Source organism: Strigops habroptila, chromosome Z (genome assembly GCF_004027225.2).
Source record: "Strigops habroptila isolate Jane chromosome Z, bStrHab1.2.pri, whole genome shotgun sequence".
NCBI lineage: Eukaryota > Metazoa > Chordata > Aves > Psittaciformes > Psittacidae > Strigops > Strigops habroptila.
This window is the reverse complement of record NC_044302.2, coordinates 81,033,594-81,059,216: the sequence shown is the minus strand read 5'-3', so window position 1 is coordinate 81,059,216 and position 25,623 is coordinate 81,033,594. Positions and strand designations below refer to the sequence as shown.

The window sequence follows — 25,623 nt, the reverse complement described above, 5'->3', positions numbered from 1 at the left end:
GACAAAATGCATACCGGAAGGAATCCAATATAGAAAGGGTCATCCCAATAACTTGACCAACCTTTCTTGCTTGACACACAGGCCACAGAACTCCCTCTTATGGCAAGATCTTTGATTAAAGCACATCCCTGAAAACTTCCCACTTACTGTGCAAATGGTTTGGCAATCAAATACTCCATGTCATCTGAAACAGTTTGTACTTTACTTACCTGAAAATTAGGCTGAAATACACAGCAGTTGACAGCAGTGTAATGCCCTCTAAGCATAGTTATCAGTTCTCCTGTGAAAACTGTGTAAACAGCAATGGTACTACCATATGGTACAAAGGCAAACTCCGGATCACAGCCAAAGGAGATTGTAAATTTGAGTCCTTTTCTGCTTTCATTGCAGACTTTCCCATAATTCACCTGTAAAATGAAGGGTTAAGTTAGCTATTAAATAAAACTACAGGAAATGCTTTACATTAAAAGGTCAAATTAATTTCTTCAATACCCAATACAATTAATTTTAAGATTCGCAATGTTACAACTCTTGAGATTTCCAATTACAGATGTCTATCATTTTTCTGTTCATTAAATTTCACTCTCCTTAATATCAACCTTAAAAAAAAAAGAGAAAGTTATGCCAAAAAACAAGGAGTTCCACACTTAGAAACTGAATTTGTACAGGCTATTGTGTGCCAAATCTACACCAAGAACCTAAGCTATCACTGAAGTTAGTACTGGTTCAAAATTACTGCCTCAGACATTTTCATAGATGATCCAACGTAACAATTTTCTCTCAGATATTTATAGAACTCCCTATGCACAATAGTATATAAATCATAAAATCATAGAATAGTTTGAGTTGGAAGTGATCTTCAAAGGTCATCTAGTCTAACCCCCTGCAATAAGCAGGGATATCTTGAACTAGATCAGGTTGCTCAGAACCACATCCAGCTTGGCCTTGAATGTCTCCAGGGATGGCACATCCACTATGTCTCTGGGCAACCTGTGCCAGTATTTTACCACCCTCACTGTAAAAAGTCTTCCTCATGTTCAGCCTGAATCTCCCCTCTTTTAGTTTAAAACCATCATCCCTCATTCTGTCACAACAGGCCCTGCTAGAAAGTTTCTCCGCATCTTTCTTTTAAGCCCCTTGTAAGAAACTAACAGGCTGCAACAAGGTCTCCCTGGTGTCTTCTCCAGGCTGAACAAGCCCAGCTCTCTCAGCCTTTCCTCATATGAGAGGTGCTCCAGCCCTCTGGTCATTTTTGTGGCCCTCCTCTGGACCTGCCCTGACAGGTCCACATCTTTCCTGTACTGAGGACTCCAGAGCTGGGTGCAGTACTCTAGGTGCAGTCTCACCAGAGCAGAGGGGCAAAGGAAACTGGTACTGGAAGCTGCTCTAGGGTCTCCCCAGAGTCTTCTCTTCTTCACACTGAACCCCAGCTCTCTTGGCTGTTCCTCATGGATTATCAAGAAACAGTAGGAGATGACTAGGCAGTATTGAAAACAACTGAAGGGCAAGCAGAAGGATGGCATGAGTAAAGGGCAAAGTAAAGGGATTAGAAGAAAGAGATTTATGAAGGAGAAATAAATAAAGAATACCTTGCTAAATTATTATGGACTAAGGGGGGTTAAGGGGGGGGTTAAGGGAGGAAGTTAAGGGGGGCTGGGGAGGAAGCCTATCTTCTAGCCAAAGCCAAATCACCACTGAGAAATTGAATACTGTTCCCTATAAGGGCAGCTAGGATAGGAGCAACTGCTACATTTCTAAGACCTGGCCTGTGAGGTGTGTCGGAAGCCTTGGAAATAAAAGTAGTGTAAGTTGTATAGCTCATTAGCATCTGTCCATTTCAAGCTCTTGACAAGTCCTGTACAAACAATAATCTCATCAAAGGCTGAAAATTTCCAAACATGCCAGGAAATATTTCAGTTGGATATATCAGTCTAATTAGGTCCTATCAGAGATCAAGAATGTATTCATGAGAAAATACAGAAATCCATTAATGAGAACAGCATAGCTCACCTCTAAGCAAAACAAAGAATTAGAATTTTGACAAAATTTTTCCATGACGGCCACTACAAACACCTTAAACTCACACATTATTTTATGATTTAATGGTAGTATTTTTTCTAATAACGGTGTTTTAAATTAAATTCATTAATACAACATGGCATTATATATAAAATATTCTGTTTTCAAATAGCATTGTCCTACAACCTTTGCTCTTAATTTCTGCTGCAAAAAGCAGAGATTTGCTTACCTGTACAGTTCAGCAAAGCTCTGTGGGTCATTTTTAAAGCTTCTTACTTAAACCTCATGGCCTATAGTTAAAAAATAGATCCTAAGTGTGAAATATTTTGACTATAAGCTGACAGATCTATAATTCTAATAAAAATGTCTTGTTTTGCCAGGTTCTTGATCCATACCACATCAACTGCCTGAGACCAAAGTTTGAGGCAAATATAAGCACCAGTCAGCATGAGCCAGGCAAGGAAAATTATTACTTGTAGCTCTATTTTTTAAGTGTGCTCTTTCATACCAAAGAGCACTTATGTAAGAAAAGTACAATAAAAAGGAATACTGAGAAAAAAAATCTCAATTGTCAAAAATGTATACAGAGTCTGATTAGTATACAAGTGTATTGATATTTTTTTCACATTGAGAGGATATTTTCATGAGATGCAGAGCTTATGTCATGTTCTTTGTGGAAAATACTGCTCATTTTATAAAGACAGTGTTTGTAAATATTGACTGTGCTAAGTCTTGTTAACGCTAGTTGTTTCAAGAGGCATATTACTCTGCTGGTAAAGAGCAATTAAACATGTGAGCTGGAACCGCAACAATTCCCAAGCCACAATACTGTTCATAAAAAAAGCCATGTACAATGAAAGGGAGGAGAGGAGGCTGGTAAAAGCCAAATATATGGATGTACTCAGTTGAAATGTTCCTGCTTGGTAGAGGATCGATGGAAAGGAAAGGATGGTCCCAAAACAAGAACTGAAGAAAGATTAAAAACTGGCTTTGTCCTTTGAGCACACAAACAGAAAAACTGCTTCCTTCCAATTGATTCTTCCTATGCTCAGTGAATCAGGACTTCCTATTCTTTTTGTGATAAAGGATGTATCCAAGATGCATATGACTCCAACATTCCTTTCTCTTACTAGCTGAAACAATCCACTAGGCCCCAAATTTGGCTCATTGCTAAAAATAAAAATAAAATAATTAAAAAAAAAAAATCACATTGAGATCAAAAGGACTGGCTAGTAGGGGAAATAAGGCACTATGGTGTGACCTGTACATGCATTTGTCTGCTGGTGCCTTAAAATTATTTTAAGCAATACCTCTGGGCCATGTGTGAAAAAACAGTACTCTGGACACTATAATTCTGGACTTGAAAAATCAAGGCAGGATATCAAGCTATTCCACACCAAAAAGAAAATTGTAAAATAGCCTGCGTAACAAGTTAATGAACTAACAGGCACAGAAAACCAGAACGCACTGATCCAGCTGGTGATAGGAGAGTGAACAAACTGTATTATCTACTTTGGTGATGGCGATCTCAAGACAGAAAGATGTCTGTATACGAAGTTCAGAGAACAATCTGGCAAATACAGGCAGCATGGAGATAGAAAAGTTCTTCAATTTACATGTCTATAAAAAGAATTCTTTTTGCTGTGTTCTGAAACTCAGCAGCAGAAGTAAAAGATTACTAAGGTAGAGTAAAATTTCTTCCTTTTCTGATAGCAGTGACAGACCATAATCACAACTGGCTATAATCCCACAGAAATTGACCTATCTAGTATATTCTTCTTTCAAAATACACATATATTTACTGAACAGAAAATTAAAACAGAAACCTTCAGCAAAAAGCAAGCTATAGAAAGGACTGGAAAAGCAGTCAAGATTTAATATTCCTCCCTCCCCGTCTGGTTGCAATGCAGATGTAAAGGAATAGATACTTTTAACACTGCTATACAAGTTCACAGGAGAGATTCCACACGAAGACAAAGTAAGTTGCAAGAAAGACAGGCAGTCAGTTAGTGAAACTCTCAGGTACGGACAACTGCCCTGTGGCTAGCACTCTGACAACTAATAGTTAAAAAAAGAAAATAAACATTTCTACCAACAGTCATTGCATATTAAGATTTCCATTAATCTCTGAAGTGTTTCCAGCTGTGATCACAAAATGAACTTAAAGTTACCATATTCAATCTTTAAGTAGATCCAAGCTTCTTCATACTGTTTTTTAGTAAGTAGAAATAACAAAAGAAATTTGAAAAAAAAAAAAAAACCCTCACTCAATCTTCTAATGATGAGATTAAGCAGCTATATCCTTTATGAAATAAATATCCAAAGTTGTAATGACAATTGCACAAATTATAAATCTTCTAAACTTAAGTGCAAGTGAAAACATAACTGAAGATCTTTGATAACTTACTAATGTATTTTCTCCAGTGGAGCTGTTCCAGAGTCGCATCCGATCATCTGTACCAGTGGTTAACAGATGAAGTCCATCATTTGTATAGCATAAACCATTAACTCTCCCAGTGTGAGCACTGTTTGCTGTGAGGAAAAAAAGCTGGTTCAGATTTCTGCAAAAGAATTGCTATTTGTATACACATTTTTATTTCAATGCATAGTACTGAAAATGCTGTTTAAATGGTGATGTATCAGTAAATTAATAATTTAACTCTTGGTTTATAAAAGCATCTGGCTGGTGATCAGTCACTAGCAGCGTTCCTCAGGGCTCAATTCTAGGGCCAGTTCTTTTTAATATATTTATCAATGATCTGGATGTTGGAGCTAAATGCACCATTAGCAACTTTGCTGCTGATACCAAACTGGGAGGTGCTGTTAACTCTCCCGAGTGATGAGATGCCTTGCAGAGCAATCTAGATAGATTGCAGCACTGGGCAATGATCAATGGGATGAAATGTAACAAGCCCAAATGCCAGATTCTGCCTCTAGGACAGAGTAACACAGGGCACAAGTATGAACTGGGTGAGGAGTGGCTAGGGAGCAGCCCTGCAGAAAGGGACCTGTTGGTGCTGGTTTGATGCTAAGCTCAATAGGAGTCAGCAGTGTGTGCAAGCAGGCAAGAGGGCAAACAGCACCCTGGGTGCATCACACAGTACAACCAAACGGTCGAAGAGGTGATTCTCCCACTGTGTTCAGCATTGGTGCAGCCTCACTTGCAGCACTGTGTGCAGTGCTGGTCCCCACCATTCAAGAAGGATGTGAAGGCCCTCGAATGCCTCCAGAGGAGGACAACAAAGCTGGTGGCAGGGCTGGAGGGCGCGTCCTGTGAGCAGCAGCTGAGGACTCGGAGTTTGCCTGGTTTGGAGACAAGGAGGCTGAGGGGCGACCTCATTGCTCTCTACAGCGTCCTGAGAAGGGGAAGGGGAGAGGGAGGTGCTGGGCCCTTCAGCCTGGGATCCAGTGACAGGACGCATGGGAATGGTTCAAAGCTGCACCAGGGAAGGTTTAGACTGGACATTAGGAAGCATTTCTTTACTAAGAGGGTGGTCAAACCCTGGACCAGGCTTCCTAGAGAGGTGGCTGATGTCCTGAGCCTGTCAGTGTTTAAGCGGCATTTGGACAATGCCCTTAATAAGATCCTTCAGCTTTTGGTCAGCCCTGAAGTGGTCAGGCAGCTGGACTAAATGATCATTGTAGGTCTATTCTATATTGTTTATAGAGTACTATCAGTTAACTCCACTGAGTTCATCCTGCAGTACTGTACATTCTTATGTGTGCCCAAGTAGCTAAATTCAACCCAGTGCTACCAGAGCAAACCTAATTATGATGCCCATAAATGAACTCCCTGAAAAATGGTATGGTATCACTGCATTATACTGCAGCACACAATTTAGACACACCTCTTAGGTAAAAAGTATTACCTGTTTTTCAAAGATTTTATTTAAAAAAAAAAAAAAAAAAAAAGAAGTTAGCCACATTTGGTTTAGTTAAGCTACATTTCAATGTATTTAATAGTCTAGTCTATGTGATTGCCATTAAATTAGTAAAAAATCTTGAACCTCTTGCATTTATGAGACATCATGACATTCAAAGGAATGGCATTAATTATCTTGTGAGTTACACAGAATCTCATTTTTCATACAACAATCTGCCCAAATTTTTCTTTTTTCATAATCCTTAGATTTCTTTTGAGCATTTTCATCTCAGTAATTTCTTGAATTTCAATGAAATTTCAAATTGTCAAAACCAAACATCTACATTACCACATTACAATTTATACAGTAGAGAGTTGAGGGCACGATTATTAAAACAGATACTTACTGGTACTTCATATCCTCTGACATTTTAGAAAATTAGTTTGACTTTAGAGAGGTTTACGTGTATTTTTCTACATACAATTTATGTTACACATACAAGTGAGACAGAGTTGTAGCTTTAATCATTATAATCTATGCTACAAAAATCTCTTTGTTCAGAGGCATGAAACACTTCCTGCTTTATGATTCAATTCTAAATACTATGTATTTCTACCTCAGAGCAACAACTGCTCAAGTACTTTTTTGGCTTGACCAAATTACATATCCTTTGTCCAGAATTGATCAAGAATAATGAACTATAATTTTAAGTTCAGAAGCCTCCCTTTAAATTTGGGTTGGGTTTTGTTCAGGCTTTTTTTGTAGGTAAGGAAGTGTGACCTGAAGATAAACAAAAATATTAATGTTGCAGTTAGTAACAACTGATACAAGGCACCATTAATGCATTTGACTGTACTGAAATAAAAGTGTAATTTAACTTCCTGTATAATTAAATATAATCATAAATTTATACTCTGTTGTATACTTTATGCAGTATAAAAAGGAATACAATTGATTTTACAGCACCACATAAGAGAATATTCTAGAGGCTTGCACTGGAAGCAAGACTAATTTAAACAGGAAAGGGAATGTGCTTTGGTGGGTTTTGTTCCTGTTGTCTTTGTTTTTAAAGGAGGACGGTTAATTATGGGAACAGCTTTTGGAACAATGGGGGAAATTAGAGACGATCCCCCCCTGCAAATTCTCAAAGTAATACTAAATTCTTTAGTAATACTAAAGAAATTTTAGGGTGAAATACAGCTGCTACTTCTGGGATGGAATGCGGTTAGCATGCACAGAATCTACCCTACAACAGTTCTCCATGTAATTCTGCAACCTTATCACATGCTATGATAAACTGAACAGAGAGTGGAGCAGAGTGAAGACACCGCGGACAGGCTGTTAAGACTCCCTGAAGGTGCAGGAATGTGAAGACACCACGTATTGATAAATCGCTGAGCAGCTGACAAATGACAATTGTAAAGTGAGAGAATTTCACACCAAAATATGTACAACTAGAGCCACCCAAGCTCCACAGGCACATGCTTAAGCTCCACAGGTGTTTAGTTAAAGCTCCAGGGGCATAAACTCTACAACAATATAGTTAAAATTCCATAGGTATTTAGTTAAGAAATTAAAACTTGTATTACTGTGAAAGACCTTGAACAGATACAAGGCCTCTTAAAGGATCAGGAGACCTGAGAAACAATAGTGAGTTACAATGAGAACTGATAGCTGGAGAAGCTTTGGCCTTGTAGGCAGACAGAAAAACAAGACTGAGGAAAACTAGACTAGTGAACTTCTAATCAAGAAATACTATCCTCGAAGTCTGCTACATCCTGATAACACCAGGACAATTGTCAAACTGCTTTTCATGAGTCAGAAATAGATTATTAGATTCCCTTTCGGTAAACTTCCCTCATTATAACCTCATTTTAATACTAAAAATACCCATAGGTCTGAAGATCCCTGCCCCGGTCAGGACACCCTCCCAGGCGCATGTGTAGTTAGGCATTTAGTAATGTAATCCTTACGCACATTAGGTGACCAATCAGTAAAAGGAGCTAGGGTGGTAGTACGGGGAGTTACTAATTCAAATTAAATCATATAAGTATGCAAAATTAAGGGGGTGTGTGTGTGTGAAATTAGGGAAGACTCCATCATAACTATTGGGACCAGCTGATGGGCTGAACCTGTCTTCTCCCTCAGGTAGGGACAACTATTGGCTAAGAAATATCACATCTGTGCACATTTAATGATTGAATTTTAGCTGGCTTTATACATTATTTTCATGCTGCTTATTTGAGTTAGTATATTATATTGTTACCAGCAATATTTGAACCTTAAAGCTGTCACAAAATTATATAATAAAAGTGCTCAGTTAAGATCTATTTTGTCTGAGTTTTCAGAGACTTAAATTGACTTAAAATTGGCTTAAAAACTTAGAAAATTTTTAACTTAATGGGTGACTCTGTTACCATGTACCCTGAATAGGATGGTCAGAATCACCTTCTGATACAGTGTGCTGTCCAGCGGAGTGCCTGCAGAGGGCTCTGATAGGCTAATCAGGCTCAAGGGTCTCAAGGGTCTCATTTTTCCTGGGATGGTAATAAATGCATCAAATTTAGAGGTGAAGGGATTAAATCCTCCCCCTTACAGGTGGATAAACCTCTTATTAGGTTAAAGACCTCCCCCTTAACATGACACAGCTTATGAAATACAAAGTGATTGTCTAATCTCCAGCAGGAGTGAATTTTTCCTTTCATAAAATAGATGGCAAATTTTCCCATTTTAAGGAGGGAAAACATTTAGAATGATACAATACCATTGCCGAAGACATCTCTCTAAACAAGATCCCCAATGACAAACACTGTCTCTATAACAGAAGTAACAATAAAATTCAACGGCTGGTGTTACACAATAGCTAATAACTGGATTATCACTAATGTCCTTGCTAGTTTTAGCACTCAATACATTTATGAAATATAAGAATACTTCTAGTTACCTACAGATTACCACCAATTATATTCTGTATTACCTGTCTCCGAAGATGATTTGGACTTTTCTCCATTGTGCTGATCAAGTGTACTCAGACATCCAGATGCTCTCCTCACGTCCCATAATTTCACTCTACCATCAGCACTAAGAAAAACAGATTTGCATACATTAAGGAAATTATGTGCACTCTAGTTCAATAACTGTCTTTAGCCAACAAACCTGCACTCACCCTGGTCCAGCAACTATTCTGAACTACACATCATGCAGTCACATTCAAGCCAATAGTTTCATTAAAAGACTTTTTGTCAGAATTCAGACATTCATTTACATGTATTCATACATACAGCTGCTACACTACAGGCACCTAAGTTAAGAGTGTATCTTTGTTTACAGTACAATACTCTTGCCTCTTTGTCAGCAGCACAATACTCTTACATACATACACAGACTAGAAACAAACTTGCTAATTCTTCTGTTGAGTAAACCATAGCTACAGACTCCATCATTCTCTGTAATGGGTGCCTAGGAACTCACGTTCTTGCTATCACAAATCTACAGTACAATTGATGCAGAAGTTGCCTACTAACACATGTGCTGGATAGATCTATGTGCTTTGTCATACAGTTTATATGCTCTGTTCTCACACAGTGCTATGGCACAGAAACAGTGACAGCTTGCTTTTGTACAAACTCTTTGGCTTTGTCTACCAGGGTAGCACGAGGAGAGAAACACCAAGGCTCAGGCTGTTGTGGTTCATTCATTTTGTGTGCGTCCCCAAGATTCCCAGGTACAGATGGGAGGTAAATTCATAGAAAATACTATTTCCCATGCACTAAGTCATCAGTGTAGATATATTTAGTGAAACTATTTGGACACTTACCAGCAACTTAACTGTCCATAAATAGTGCATTATTATGAGGCATATAAATAGTATACTCCAACTGACCAAAGCAAAACTGTTACTTATCTGTTCTATATTTGACAAAGCTAATGACTGATATATTATTTTGTGCTCCCCTGTACACTACAGACTGATTCTACTAACTTTCAAGTGATATTCCAACTGAATATGCAGACAACATATTACTTTACTGCAAACAAATATTCTAAGAACGTGAATAGAGATCACAGAACCATAGAATGGCTTGCGCTGGAAGGGACCTTAAACAACATCTCATTCCACCCTCCTGCCATGGGCAGGAACACCTTCCACTAGACCAGGTTGCTCAAAGCTCCATCCAGCCTGGCCTTGAACACTGCCAGGGATGGGGCAGCCACAGCTTCTCTGGGCAACCTGTGCCAGCGCCTCAGCACCCTCACAGTAAAGAATTGCCTCCTAATACCTAATATGAATCTCTGCTATTTCAGTTCAAAGCTATTACCCCATGTCCTATGCCTACATGCCCTTGTAAAAAGTCACTCTCCAGACTGCTTGTAAGGCCCCTTTAGGTACTGGAAGCTGCTCTAAGGTCTCCCCTAAGCCTTCCCTTCTCCAGACTGAGCAAACTGAACTTTCTCAGCCTGTCTCCATAGGAGAGGTGCTCCAGCTCTCTGACCATCTTTGTGACCTTCCACTGGACTCACTCAAGCAGGTCCACATCCCTCTTGTGTTCGGGCCCCCAGGGATGGATGCAGTGTTCCAGCTGGGATCTCATGAGATCAAAGCAGACGGGGAGAATCACCTCTGCTGACCTGCTGGCCACACTTTTAATGCAGCTGAGGATAGTTTCTGGGCTGCAAGCTCACGCTGCCGGCTCACACTGAGCTTCTCATCAACTAATAACCCCAAGTCCTTCTCCTCAGGGCTGCTCTCAATCCATTCTCTGCTCAGGCTGTATTTGTGCTTGGGATTACCCTAACCCAGCTGCAGGACCTTGCACTTGGCCTTATAGAGCTTCATGGGGCTTGCACAGGCTCACCTCTAAACTAAGAGGTTTGGCATCAGAAGGCAAAAGTATGCAATTTTGATATCAATTAAATTTCACTCTCAAGTTATAAAATGGCCATTCCTCTCTGCAATTCAAAAGAAAAGGCATGCCAACCATGAAACTGAGCAATGTCACATTATAATCAAAAGCTACATTATGCAAAATCTATAGGGAAGTCAAGAGGTTCTTTAAGACTGAAAAAATAAAAGGCTCAAGAATATCAACATACAATCCATACTCACTGAAGTACTGCAGCTTGGAAAGTTATCACCCATCAGCTAAGCTACCCAAGTTACGCTCTTTGACGTTACCGGTGATTTACCAGAATGGTACTTACAGCTAAACATATTTTACTTTGTTATAAAACAGATCAGCAATGCGCGTGCTAATAAACAGTAAAAGGGAAGTACCTTAATAATGTTCTATCATTTTCCTATATATTTAAATCCAAATACTATTTCAAAACTCTACGATCTTCCTATAAAATAAGCATAATTTGGATAATCTCAGATTTTTTTTCTAGGCAAGACCTACAAAACTGTGACTAGGTTAAAGTAAATGATGAAAATTAACTTGAAAAATGCATGTGAATTGTAAAAATCATGCATAATGAACATATAAAATTCTACCATCAGACATTTTTAGTGCATGTAACAGTCCAGCAACACCCCTACCTTCCTGTTGCCAAAACATATTCATGACGTGGGGACCAAGCCACTGCCAGTACTTCTTGCCTGTGACCTAAAAGTTAAATGAGAAGGCTTATACACACCATTTTATGTAAATAACTAAAAGTAAAAGGAAATACTTCATTCTATAGAACCCACCAACCCAGAACAATTACCTAAGTTGTAGTATGAATTTGAATTTTGTGAAAATGTATTATTTTGGGCTAGAGGTTATTTCACTTTCTTCCTCTTGCTCAAGTGGGATTGCAATTTACTTTTAATACTTTTAGTAAGTTTTATGTTTGCACTGGTGTTCTCACATGCAGAAGGAACTTTCCATTTCTTTTTCTCCAAATCCTTTCAAAATGTTTAATAAAAAGTATATTTACCTTATGTACTTAAGACTAAAACTTTACCCAGCTCAAATACTCTTGTCCTGAATATGGGATATTTTTTCCCTTAATTAGGTCTGAAATATTAAGATATTAAGATTAAATGTCATACCCAGTGCTGCTTAGTGGCAAGTAATATGTATTACGTATATAGAAACACACGCTTTAAAACTTCAAAAGTTTTAAAAATTATGAATACAATTTCATAAATACAGACAGTAGGAAGTGTAAGGTGTCTTAGATGGAAAGGTCGCAATCATGCTTCCTGTAATAATAGAAATACATTGCTGAAAAAAACCCTAACTTATACCAAATACAAGTTGTAGCAAATACATTTTTGTTAATGCGATTTAAAGCTATGTGAACCACCTTGTTACTGGTACATCTTCTAGTAGTTGGTTTTCTATTACCTGAAGTAATCAAAGGGCCATGATGCCCAGGATAATGGAAAAAATCTCTGTAACACAGGTACTACTGGATACAATTGGAAGGCCCAGGGCACACACATTTATTTGGATCCATTAAGTAAACTACAGTCAAGCATTTACCTCCATTTCAGCTGCTAGCCTTAGTCAATGTGAAAATATGTTCATATCTATTTTTCAAGACACTACTGAGTGGTTCAAGTTCTGTAAAGAATGATTATGTTAAGTGGAAGACAAACTCCTTCTGCTTGTTCCCCTGATACTGCATTTAAGCTAACTGTATCAGAAAAGATACAAGCAGCTTGTTCCTGGAAAGCACTAACTCTTCCGTCAAAATTAAGGAGCCTGCTGAAACCAAATTGATTCTTCACTGAGCAATTCTTTTTGTCTGCACTCTCTGGTGCTCCCTGTTCTAGAAACAGAACATTGACACACCCCTTGCAGCCAATTTAACTCAGAAGGACTTGGTGACTTAAGCTCTGCATCACATGAAAGCACCTTTTAGACCTGAGCTGGCCAGTGAGGAAATAAGGCTGCATTTCCACATTGCTGTCTGAGCTAACACTCCTCTAAAGTTTCTGGATCGGATCTGGCTCTTGCTCTGCTGGTTTGAAGCATGAAGATTTACTTTGTAATTGCCTTCACGTGAGCATTTGTATATACACTCATAGTCCAAAAAATAAACATTAGAAAACCTTAAGTACAAAAATGAATGGCTTACAGAACAATAAAGTCCCTGTGTTTACTGAATCGGGTAAATAAAAAGGATTAGATATCACCCTTCTATAGCGAGTAACAACTTGCTAGTTATACAGAAACTTCTAAACGAAGCCATGCAAGCACCTCCACAGGATATTTTGTTAAAAATAGTGACTTTTTTTTTTTGGAGGGGGGGGTTTAAGAGCAAAACCCACCAAAATCCCACCAACAGAAGAAGAAACAGCAACCAGTATCAAATTTCCATGAACACAAAAACAGTGCCTATACTTAAACATGTAATAAATTATCACTATTGATTAGATCATGAAAACGCCTGAACACCTGTAATAATTGTTCATTAATTAGTATTTGTATTCTCCAATTCGTTATCACCAACACTCAGAAGAACCTTTCGCCATTGTGTAACTTTCACAACTGGCAATAAACAAATTAGTCATGTTACTTACAAAGAATACATTGTATACAGTGTTTCTTTACAGGACTTGTTTAACTCGAAGTAGTTATTGTTTAACATTTATATTTCAGACTAAAAGTACCCCGCAGAATGTGAGAACAAGATCCAGACTTCAAGTCACAGAGCTGTACTTTGGGGCTTTTGGTACCAACTGCAACAAGAGAAACAAAGAAAGAAGCTAAAAAACCCCCAGCATTTGAGAAAACAATAAAAAAAATCTTAGCAATAACAAAGAAATAGAAGAAAAATGTTAGCTGCATAACAGTTCATTTGGTCAAAGCAATGGGGGTTCTACCAATGGATTTACATTTTTAGTCCAAGTAAACTTACTATATAACAAACAATTTAGAAACTGGGGGCAAACAGGACAGTAATTATGAAACTTAAAAATATCTCCTCTTTTCTTTTTTGGCTAAACATTGTTAAACTGTGTACATGTAAGCAGCATGCACAGAGCTCATTTACACAACACCACTATGTTTGGATCTAATAACATTCAAATGTTAACTTATGTAATGGAAAGTAATTATAGCTAGGAATTTTTATGTAGAAGGAGACCTGATTGATGCATTACTTCAGAAGAACCAATGTCATATTTTCATAAACATCTAACCAATAATATTTTATCAATGAACAAATACGGGGGAGGGGAAAAAACCCTACTGAATATTACCTGCTTATTACTGTAAAACCAAAATACATAGGGCATTTCTTAAAAACATACACATACCTGCTACTAAACAATGATTTGTAGCAACTGGAGACATGTGATGGCTATAAACTGTTCCTTTAAAGTGAAAGGCATCTGCAGACTGATAATAAGATTAATTTAATCACAGCACAAGTTATCAGGATGTAAATCCTCATTATTAAGAGTTTTTCAAGTAACAGCTACAAGTAAGACTAATACAAGTATTACTTTTTACATATCAACAGTACCTCTCCTGGTTAGAAACCATGTCATACAAATACTGGAAAAAAAGTAAGTCTGTTTCCAACACTAGAACAACTATGCTAGAGCTCTGAGGTGACCCAAAGGAAGGAACAAGAAAATTGGCTATTCAGAAGCATAAATGGAAATTATTAAAAAATGCTAGCAAGAAAGAAAATGGCAAATGGGAATGTTATAATATGCAGACAGAAGTCAAGAGGAGAGAAGCACTTAATCTAAAAAAAATTTAGAAGTCCCTTGTCATTCACAAACATCACACACTATTTTCAATTCCTAAAAAAAACCAAACACAAAAAAACCACCAAAAAACCCAAAAAAAAAAAAAACCAACCAAAAAACCCAATCAAAACAACAAAACTCAAACAAAAAACCATAAAAAAAAACCCACCACAGAAAATTATTAGCTCCCTTCTGAATGTTAAAACTACCAAAATATTATATTTGCTTTAATAATCAGTACAATTATTCTCAGGAACAATTGCTTTTGTTGTCCCATTCTAAAATACTGTGTATTTAAAAAAAAAGGAAAAAAAAAAAAGGTCAAAATTTATTCTCTATTTTATCCCTGCAATTCTGACAACGATGACAGACCTGCACCCACAGTTCTAACAACTGGCTAGTTTTCATCCTTCTCTGGATGCTTGGTCCTGTTGAGCTCTGGGAGAACTGCAGTTGTGAAATGAATAACATGTATACAAACAAGCTTGTAAGTTGTAGAAATTCTCTTACTTTTAAAGTATTTGTATCCCATATTTTCAAGGTTTTATCAAACGAGCTGGATGTAAACATGCCAGTGTCATGAGGATACCACTGGACTGTCTCCACGCTGAATGTATGTACATCAGGATGGCTCCTAAATTCAAGGAAAAGATTCCAATCGGTTAGTGTCTTGATAATCATCTTATAATTGTCTTGATGCTTGATGACAAGTTGAAAACATAGCTTAAACTTCTTTAAAAAAATTTTGTACTGAAGTATTAAAGAACTAGCTGTTTTAGTGCCCCAGCTTTCTATCAACCAATGTTAATTACTTCCAAGAGCCTTTGCTTCTAGAATCTACAGATTATTTACCTTTTCAACCATGCTGTCATGGGTTAACTGTAGGCAGCTAAGCACCACCACAGCAGCTTGCTCACATCCCACCCACAGTGGGATGAGGGAGAGAATACAAATGGCAAAGGTGAGAAAACTTGCTTGAGACAAATAAATTTTATTAATTAAAATTAAACAAAAAAAAATAATAAAAAAAAAAAAAAAAAAAAAGAAAAAAGGCAAGCAGTGCAAAAACAATCCCTTACCATCCAGAACCTGAGAAATGACAACCCCTTGAAAACTCCGCCCCATTGATTTTGTTGCTGCACATTATGTTGCATGGTATGGAACATTAACATCCCTTTGGTCAATTTGGGTCAGCTGTCCCAGCTGTATTCCCTCCCAGCCCCTTGTCCACTCCTAGCCTTGCCTGCTAAGGGAGCAGAGTGAGGAACAGACTCTGTGTGACACTTGTACAAGCACTATTCAGCAATAGCTAAACCAGCATGTTAGCAAGATTGGTCACAAATCCAAAACATAGCACCATACAAGCTAGTATGAAGAAAATGAACTCCATGCCAGCCAGACGCGACACACTTGTGAAAATAGTTCAGCTGGCTCCATCTACAGCTCAGAATTTCTTCACCTCAGTTCTTATATTTGCATTGTTCTCTTAAGTGTCCTGGCCTCCAAAGCAGTAACTATTGCAGGGGTGTCATTGTGTAAACACAGATGCAGATCTTTTGTACAGATCTGGCATTACACCTAACCTAATAAACTTTCCTGATCACTTGGGTTGCTAGAAAGTACAGAAGACATCTTTAAATAGTTTGCCTGAAGCCAGCACTGAGGACACCAAGTGAGAGCTATTGAGCAACTGTTGAGCTTAGCTTAGTAACTCCTGCATTGCTTATCTCCGACGCATACCTGAGAACAGCCTGTTACTTTGTCATAGTTCTAAAAATCAACAGATTTTATGCATTTATTCTACAGGTGGATCAAGCTAAAAATCTCATGACCTGCAGTGCCAGGACATCAATCCTGACTCAGAGCGAACTTACTCTTGCAGCGGCTTTTGTACACACTGTGCAGAAGAAAAAAAGCACAAGCCTTTAAACTCATGGAACTAATTATCCTGGTACTAAGAGTATAGGTGCACAACACTGGACTGTGTTCAGCACTACACGAGAGCAAGTAATTCTTCCATAATCCAGGTGGTTTAGGAATGAACTAAAATACTCTTTGAGAAGCTCTGCAGGAATCACCTTTGATCTCGCTAGGCTTAGTAACAGCCACATGTCACTCAGCCTGGCTTCATCTCTTAGGGCTGTATTTTATACCCATTTTCTTCCATTACCCAGAATACCCCAACCTTTTCTACCAAAGAAAAGTACAGAATTAATTCTATGGATAGTAAGGTCAGTGCCATTCGTTCCTCTTTGAAGGGTTTTCAGTAGAGAAGAGTACCTTACAGACAACCATCAGCTATTACCTAGAAGCTGGTACTGTCGGTTACTCTCAAATGTCAGTTTTTGCCACAGAACAGCATGGCTTCCATAAAAACATACAAAGCTCCGTGTGCTGACTCCCAGTGGAGCAAGGAAGGTTCTTGTTTTTGCAGTAGTGGCCCTAACATTCTAGAGAGAAACACTGGCTAAACCACATCCAGACATCAGGATGCTCTAAACCTCAGCAGGCCCAGTTCAGGGTCTATATATAAATAGCTTCAAAGGGCCTGTACTTTTTTATGTAAGGAACTTTGGGACCACAGCTGCCTTGTGACATTATAAACTTGGAATACAGGCTAACTTCTGCAACATGACATTATCACATGCTTCAAAGATAGAAGCCAGACAGTCAGATGGGAAGCACTTCTTATTGGTAACTACAAACTCATTTAAGATGTTAGAAACTCTGTACGAATAACATTCCAATATCTGAAGCTGTATCTGTAGCTAATTAGCCACAACGAGTATTTAAAACATACTAGAAAGCTACATGAGTACTGGGAACAAATAATTGAGGCTAAAAAACTACTGTGGTCACTTTAAGCAATAATGATAGCAATAACAAGCCTATTATTTAGATTGTGTCACACATTCAGATTCTACTAGTATTATTTATGCCTCTACTCAACTGATAAGAAACAAACTTGTCTAAATGCATATTAACACCTACTTAAGAAACAGACTACCAACTATGTTCATAAACAGAATTTTCAAGTATGGAATATTTCTACTGACCCAATTGAAGTGAATGACAGTGTGATTTTTAGCACAGATTTGGCAGTTTTCATGCTGTCTTCTCACCATGTATTTCTTCAGTTTGCTGTATCTGTTTCAGAATTCATCTCTGTTTTGATATTTGGGGATGTATAGTTATTACTTGTTCTTAATCACAATTTCGATTAATTTTGTTCAAGAAGTCCCAGCCATCAAACTTTTACCAAATGCAGCCGACTTGCAGTAGATTCTGTTCATATCCACTGTTTTTGATGAATGTTCTACTACCCTTTTTCTTTCTTATGGTCCGAAATACCATTCAGGCCTTCTATTGTTACAAATCTGTTCTATTCTTGTTGGTCTTACTCATGAAGCTCTTAGACCTCAAGTAACTTGAAGACTAGCAAAAAAAAAAAAAGAGTAAATGTAGCTACTAATCTTTTGCACAGTAGGATACATTTTATGAGTCTCAGATAAAGTCCTCACCTACGAGATAACTTTGCTATCTAGAAACAAGGAAAAACACCCCTTTTCCTAGAAGACCTAATGCCTATATGGGCAAAGTTATACTGTCTGCAGTGAAACCCAGACAAGTCAATAAAGGTTTGAGCCTTTGTATAGATTACACACAGTTATGGTAGCACCCTGTTCTTCCAAAATGTCTTATTTTTGTCAGTAACACATCTGTCTTTCATAGAATCACAGAATGGTTTGGGTTGAAGAGGACCTTAAGATCATCTAGTTCCAACCCCCTGCCATGGGCAGGGACACCTCGCACTAAACCATGCCACCCAAGGCTCTGTCCAACCTGGCCCTGAACACCGCCAGGGATGGAGCATTCACAACTTCCTTTGGCAACCTGTTCCAATGCCTCACCACCCTCACGTCAAATATGTCTTTGTCAAACATGTCCTTAAGAAGTTCTGTATTAATTATCCCTGCACCTGGTGAACCTAAAATAGCTATTAGTAAAGCTGGAGCAGGCAGATGGGAAATAAAACAGCTGCAAATCGGTATTAGACTTTTTTTCCAATCAGATGAACAAGATTATGCAAATGTAATTTTCCTTTTGCTTAAACAGATTTATTCAAAGATCCACATGCTGTATATTTCTGGGGGATGCAAGGAATATTTCTACAAGAGGCAGTCACTGTACATATATTGTAACTGTTAGGCAAATCAAGAAAAATCAATTATTCCTGCTACTTAGTAAATCACATAAATCCACACAAAGTTCCTTGCCTTCTTCTTTTTGCACGCCAAAAAGCATAATGCATCCTGCTAGCCTTCAAAGATTTCTGGCACTATTTTCTACAGTCTTTTATCCTAGAAATAAGAACACACATTAATTTGTCACACAAGAGATGTCACGCTATGAAATTTTAATAGAACTTTTGAGTACTTACCTTCCCACAGAACCAAGTGCTCTACATGTGTAACTTGGTTCTCTGGTCAAATTTTCAAGGTCATAAAGCACAATAACACCATCTGACCCACCAGATAACATGCTGAAAGAGTTAAGAAAGTACACAAGTTACAATACTCATGATCTCAATATGCTCAATATAATTGAGAGTTTAGCAAGAAAATAAATCCATAGTACCACCACATAGTGAAGTACTCATATACGTTTTTACCAACTAAAATATATACTTACTATCTTCCTTCGACAGGCTCAATGTCAAGGGTGTTGACACCATTCCCATGTATCCTTTCCACATCTCTATCTTTATTTAATTCCAAACTTAGAACCCTTAAATAAAAAAAAAAAAAAAAGAAAAAAACGAAAAAACAAAAAGAAAGAAAAACAGAAACATGAACAGTATGAACAAGACCAGCACAGCAGAATTGTAGAATTGCTCTGAAGAGCTCAAACCACAGTTTCCCACTTCCTCAATGCATTTAACCCATCCCTGTTATTTTTTCCAAAACTAGACAACAGACAACACAAGGCTGGAGATAAGTCCTGTGAATTTGTCAGGAAAAAGAATTAAAAAATTCTTTATCTTGTTTCAAAGGTAAGAGAGAAATAAAAACAATAGGCTCAAAGAAAAAGTAAAACTGCATGTGGGGGTCTAGATATAGAACAAAAAATGGGATGTAATTTGCAAACAATGAGCAAAAGCAGCATTAAGAAGCAGTTGTTTTGGATGCAACAAATATTAGTTTGAAGCTTCATCATGTACCATCCTTGCAAGCTTCGGTTTATTTGGAACTAGGGACACCTAGTGGAGGACAGATTCATTCCTTGGAACTACAGACACCTAGTGGAGGACAGATTAATTCGGTTTAACAAATTATAGCATTTCCTTTACGGAAACAATGTTTGCGTGTTATGTTTTCTGTAACATTAAATAAAAACTACACTATCCGCATCATGAAGCTTTCAAGGCAAACTTTTCCTAACTGCAATTAATATCTTGTACTACTTAGTAGTAGCCTGTATTTTTAAATACACTAGTGTGACATGGTCAAAAAAGAGAGAGATTCTGCTTCCATGCTACCTGATACAACATTAGCCTTACAAGATGACCTTACAAGATGCTTCCTATAGTACTATTTCGTCAAAACTGCTATCAACAAAAACATAACCAACTAGATAACTGAAAAGCTGTAAGGCCAAGTGCCCTTACCCTGAATCAGCTGCAAAAATACTGATGCAAGAAGCATAGACTGTTACAGGCAGACCCCCAATAGCATGTCTGCAGGCACGCTTCAAAAGCGGTGAGTCATCTAAGCTCCTTTAAAATATGTGTAATATAAGTAGGCAAGAACTCACCTAGAAAAAGAATTTTGACATTACAAGATATCTAGTTTAAAACTTTTGAGGTCAAGACTGAATTTTAGTGAAGCAATAAATCTCTCACAGGACATATTTTAAAACAAATGACATCAAAATGTAGTTATAAATACAATCTACTAAAGACTATACATTATTTTTAAAGCCAAAATTAAAATGTTTAGGATGGGAAATGTTAGGTAGACAGTTGTCCAAGTAACGTAAATCCTTCCTCCTATGCTTTCATTCTTAACACTGGGTGCTACATGAGTGCTTAAGGCACAGAAGTAAAATCGTGTTGTCAAAATGCACACAGAAACAAGCTTCCCGAATCACCAAAATCAATCTCAATTTTTAAAAACAATCTTTTTACAACGATACAGCCCCAAATGCTGCAAATTAGCAACACAAATCCTTCCTGCCGCTGGAGTGGTGTGAGCGACCGAACTGCGGCTGGCTCTATCTCGAATACAGGTTCAAAACTGATTCCCTGATAATGAACAACTATCACACTGTAACCTTTAGCAGGAATATTAATATGCTGCTCCATACAGCCACCACTTTCCACAAAAGCTACTGGGAATCTAAAAAACCCCACTTCTGCAACCTGACAACAGGCCAAGTTTGTGAGGAGGGAGGACAAGCTGCAGGTGCACAAGCACCGCATACATCTTGTTTTTCACAAAGCAAACCATACCCGCATGCACACTGGAACTCGTGGTGAATCTGTTACGGAACCAACAGCCTGGGGCACGGCTGGCTGCCCCGTTCCTGCTCCGCCACCCCGCGGCTGCTGCCCCGCACGGCTGAAAACCCCGCGGGACGCTCCGAGCCGCGGCACAGCGGAGCCTCTGCGGGGCGCCCCGGGGGCTGCCGACTCCCCGCACCCGGAGCACGCCGCGGGGCAGCAGCAGGGTAGAGCTCCGCTCTCGCCGGAGCCCCTCCTCCGGCCTGCCTAGCACGGCTTGGGCCGGGTTAGGGCTCCCGACGGGACGGCGCCGGGGACTGCCGCTGCCACCGCCACGGGGGCCTCCCCGCGCAGGCAGCGCGGCGCGGCGCAGCCCAGCCCCGCCCGGCCCCCAGCTCCCCACCGGTCCCCGCTACCTGCGGGTGCACTCGGCCCGGCGCAGCCGCAATGGGTCATCGAGCCCGGCCTGACGAGCCGAGATTAACCCCAACATGGCGGAACCGTGCAGCCACCATACACCGCTCCGCCATTTTGGGCCGGCGGGTGACCGACCTCCACCAATGGCGAGCAGCGTTGCTGGCAATGCCCGCTACCGGAGGGGGCGGGGCTTGAGGAGCGGAGGCGGGGCGCGGCGGGGGCAGTGGCGGAAGCGGGGCAGCTGAGGGGAGCCCGGCGCCATGAGCCGGCCGTGGCAGGCGCTGCGCGCACTGCGCCTGCGGTTGTTCGGGCCCGGCAAGGAGCTGGTGGGCACTGACCAGTTCGGCAACAAGTACTACCGGGTGCCCAAGCACGAGACCCGCGCAGGTAGGCGGGGGGGCGCCTGTGGCGGTGTCGGCGGCGGTGGCGGCGGCGGCGGCGGCGGCGGCGGCGGCGGCGGCGGCGGCGGCGGCGGCGGTGGTGGTGGTGGTGATGATGGTGGCGGCTGGGGTGAAGGTGGCGCGGGCACCCCCTGGTCCGCCGGCGGAGCGCGGTGCTGCGCGGTCCGTGGCTGTTTGCAGTCGGGTGGGGCTCTGGCTGCTGCTGCCCCGCTGCGAAGCGAGAGACTTGCAAGTGGGGGAAGCGGTGGGGGGGCGGGGGGGGGCCGGGGATAGGCCCGTCCCGTGCGGCTCGCTTCGGAATACGTGTCCGCTTAATCACTGGGCTGATGCTCTCGTGCAAGAAGAAACGTAAAGCGAGTTACTGAGAGATTTGGGAGCGTAGCCATGACCCTGTAGTAGTTGGGTAGGCAGCAGTAAACAGATTGGCTCAGCTTGATAAGTCAGAGCACTTCTGCATATGTTTTTAAATGAATTCCTGCGTGTATGTTCACTGCATTCCGAAGAAAAACAGTTTTCTGTGTTTCCGCATGTGTCCCAGGAGCCTGGGTGCTCTTACAGCATGTCCTCACATCATTCTCTGGAGATGCCATGCTCACACTGCATAGCGATGTGTAATTTATTGAAGGCAGCTTCCCTGAAGGTGTCTCAGTACCCATGCTTTAATATTTCACAGTCCTGTTTCCTCTCCCTGGACAGGCTTGTTTATCTGCTTGCTGTTCTCCATGTTTTATATGGCCCCATCAGCTAGAGCACCCCCAGGGTGCAGAGATTTTCTGCTTGATGTTCTTCAGAATAAAGGAGAAACAGAAAGTCTAAGGCTTAAGTCAGTACACTTTCTAAAAGGAAGGGAGGGAGGGAACAGGCGCAAACCTTCCCTTCAGAAGCATGTAGTGGTTTCTGGATTTATTTTGCCTTCAGGGCAGTTCCCCTAACCAGTTTTGCTGTGAAACTTCATGAACAACTGGCAGTGACTTACAGCAAGTCTGCTCAAACAGCCATCTGGGAAGAAGATGTGAACACCCTTTTGTCAGCAGTGTGTTTTTCCTCTGCATTAATCATAGACTCATAGAATGGTTTGGGTTGGAAGGGACCTTAAAGCTCATCTAGGTTCAACCCCCAGCCATGGGCAGGGACACCTTCCACTACACCAGGTTGCTCCAAGCCCGGTCCAGCCTGGCCTTGAACACTGCCAGGGGTGGGACAGCCACAGCTTCTCTGGGCACCCTGTGCCAGCGCCTCAGCACCCTCACAGGGGAGAATTTATTCTGAATATCTAATCCAAATCTCCCCTTTCCCAGTTTAAAGCCATTCCCTTTTGTCCCATCACTACATGCCTCTAGAAAAAGTCCCTCTCCAGAATATGGCTGTGTAGCGCTTCCAGGCTTTCTGTGTCTTCCTTTCAGCTATTGGTCTTCTCACTGTTGGGGTTCATGGTGGCTCTGAGGGGCGTATAAAAGGCTTTGTCTTTTAGCATACAGGAAGCAGTAACGACTACAGTCAAATTTCTTGTGTGTGATTACTGCAGTGTCAGTCCTTACTTACCAGTAAAAATGCCTTGTTTTAGCAGAAATATTGGGAGACATTTTCTTGATATTTGAATTTATGCTGCGATACCCTTTACACTGAAAGCCCTCTCTTGAAACTTTAAGGCTGATCTCTGTATTTAGGACATAATTACATGGTAGTTGTAGTGTCAGTAAGAGGGCAGGGGAGGTGGGACATTGAACTCAGCAGGGGCACAGATTAAGAGGCTTTTAAAGTTAGTAATGAATTGCAGTGGTTGTATCTAAGAACACAGCGTGGTAGCCTTTATGTTTCCCGGTTTTTGCTCAGGTGAACTGTAGGAGGTGAAGTTGCACTGATTTTGCTTTGAGCAGGGAGGGCTGGCTATTAAGTCCTCTGCAGTTGCAACTATGGCTGAAGTCAGTGAGACCAGCACTGCTGTAAATCTTAAGGCTCTTGCACGTTAAGTCTGTTTTAGTGATACAGATGACACAATGCAGGTCTACGGAATTGTCTCTCTACAGTACTCCTCTGTTACTGGATTTTCCTCTCATTCTCCCACTTGTCTTACTTTGTCTTGACATGATGAAAATTATGCACCACCAGCTTGCACAGATGCAATGTTTTACCGCCACCAGAAGGGAGAGATCTCTTCCCCCTATTTTCTTTCTCACTGCTGCTAAGTTTTCACTATTATTTATTTGACCCTCCTGTAGACAACTTTAATAGAACAATGGATTAAAATAATTTGATGAAGAATAAATTGCAAGCTAGAACTGGCACAGAAGTAGGAATGAGTAGGATGAGCTGTTAAATAGAATAAGATTATACAAGATATCTTGAAACAAAGTGGAGAGCTAGAACTTTGTCCTGGGCAGAGTTAGAGTCCCTAATACTTCATAACCATATTCACCTCAAGTTTTCTTTGCCTTCTAATAGTTTGCTATAAGGCTTTTTAATTCCTCTGTCAGTCAAATGCATATTATCTGGGAAAAATCATGTATTTAAACAAAAAAAATCAAAAGCAAAGTAAGACACACACCCCCCCCCAGCAAATGGCTAATGTTTTAGTCACTCCTCCGGTGGTTGTCTTCTGTCTTTGGAATGAAAGTAAGGTAGGGGTTCTTATAATTTAGATTTATAAATAGGAATTTGAGATACTCAATACCACATTTTCCACAAATGTGTTCATTCACAGTTAGTTAATTCTTCCTTATTGTTCTTTTTATGTAACTAGAGGACAGGATAGTGTATATCAAAAACACTACTACTAGAATTCTGGGTGAATATACTGCTTTTGAAAATACTACTTTTGAAAATTCTGTTTTCTGTTTTATTTACCAATGTATATTTGACACTGTGCTAGCTGTGGCTTTAGATGATCCAAAAAAACCTAGCCCCTCAGCATCAGCAGAATGAAAGAACTCTGAAAGAAGTAAGAAAGACTTCCCCACACAAAGAAGAAATTGATGGTGAAACTTTTTCATGAAAGTATTGAAACTTTGCTTTTTATTCTATTAATTTGTTCTGTGTTGTATTTATTGATGGAACTCACTGTTACAATCAAACACACTTGACCATTGAGATGTGAGATGTAATAATCATTAAGGAGGGAGAGAAATAAGTAGAATTAAAACAGCTTCAGGAAAACAGGCCTCAGTAAATTTGGAAAACTGATAGGAGAGATCCTGTGAATGGCTAAGAAGAATAAGTGAAAAGCTATATAGGACAATTCATACCTGTACCTCCTCCAGCTCTTAAAGGCACAAGTACAAATTGCCCTAATGTGAATGGAGGCTGAGAAGTATAACAATAAATTGACCCAGCTAAATCATGAGATTTTAGTGAACGCAAAAGTAAAAAAGCCTCCATGAATCAGATTAACTGGCATAGACGCTGGAAAAGTAGAGGAACAAGCAATAGCTTATAAGTATATTCACAGTATAGTGAGTGAAAACTGATGTGAAGTTGTTAGTGTGACAAGATACGTTCTTAGCAAAATTGTTTTCAGAGTGGCCAATACTTGGATCCATTAAGATCTTTTTGTGTGCAAAATTGAAGACTGTCGATTATGAATTTGCTATGTGGGTGCAGAACAGGTTGGAAACTGTTCTTGGAACTGTCAGAAATGTTACCCTGTCAGCTGGAGGGGAGTATCCATCAGCTGTCTGTTGAAGTTCAGAACTTTCAGAACTACTCTTAAGTTTTAATGAGTGATTTTGA

General features: G+C 39.9%; 2 protein-coding genes across 5 annotated transcripts in view; one reads left to right on the top strand and one right to left on the bottom strand.

The window, feature by feature from the left end:
- ERCC8 (ERCC excision repair 8, CSA ubiquitin ligase complex subunit) overlaps window positions 1–21,635 on the bottom strand; it is an 89,440-nt gene extending 67,805 nt beyond the window's left edge. For 2 of the 4 annotated variants that reach the window (XR_003989263.1, XM_030470889.1), the window contains exons 1-10: window positions 21,496–21,635; window positions 19,270–19,365; window positions 19,019–19,120; window positions 15,088–15,211; window positions 14,137–14,218; window positions 13,489–13,557; window positions 11,422–11,488; window positions 8,860–8,963; window positions 4,427–4,551; window positions 210–407 (exon numbers count right to left, since the gene is read on the bottom strand). Coding sequence is in view for 3 of the 4 variants with exons in the window: in XM_030470889.1 (XP_030326749.1) it covers window positions 210–407; window positions 4,427–4,551; window positions 8,860–8,963; window positions 11,422–11,488; window positions 13,489–13,557; window positions 14,137–14,218; window positions 15,088–15,211; window positions 19,019–19,120; window positions 19,270–19,365; window positions 21,496–21,572 (1,044 nt within the window). In the remaining variant the exon portion in view is untranslated. Of the gene's footprint in view, window positions 1–209; window positions 408–4,426; window positions 4,552–8,859; window positions 8,964–11,421; window positions 11,489–13,488; window positions 13,558–14,136; window positions 14,219–15,087; window positions 15,212–17,633; window positions 18,013–19,018; window positions 19,121–19,269; window positions 19,366–21,495 lie in introns of those variants that run through there. The other 2 variants (XM_030470890.1, XM_030470891.1) reach the window with 2 other exon arrangements.
- The window catches only part of NDUFAF2 (NADH:ubiquinone oxidoreductase complex assembly factor 2), a 64,715-nt gene continuing 58,927 nt past the window's right edge, over window positions 19,836–25,623 (top strand). The window contains exons 1-2 of the mRNA XM_030470894.1: window positions 19,836–19,840; window positions 21,748–21,883. Of these exons, the coding sequence (XP_030326754.1) occupies window positions 21,757–21,883 (127 nt within the window). The 5' untranslated portion in view covers window positions 19,836–19,840; window positions 21,748–21,756. The remainder of the gene's footprint in view (window positions 19,841–21,747; window positions 21,884–25,623) is intronic.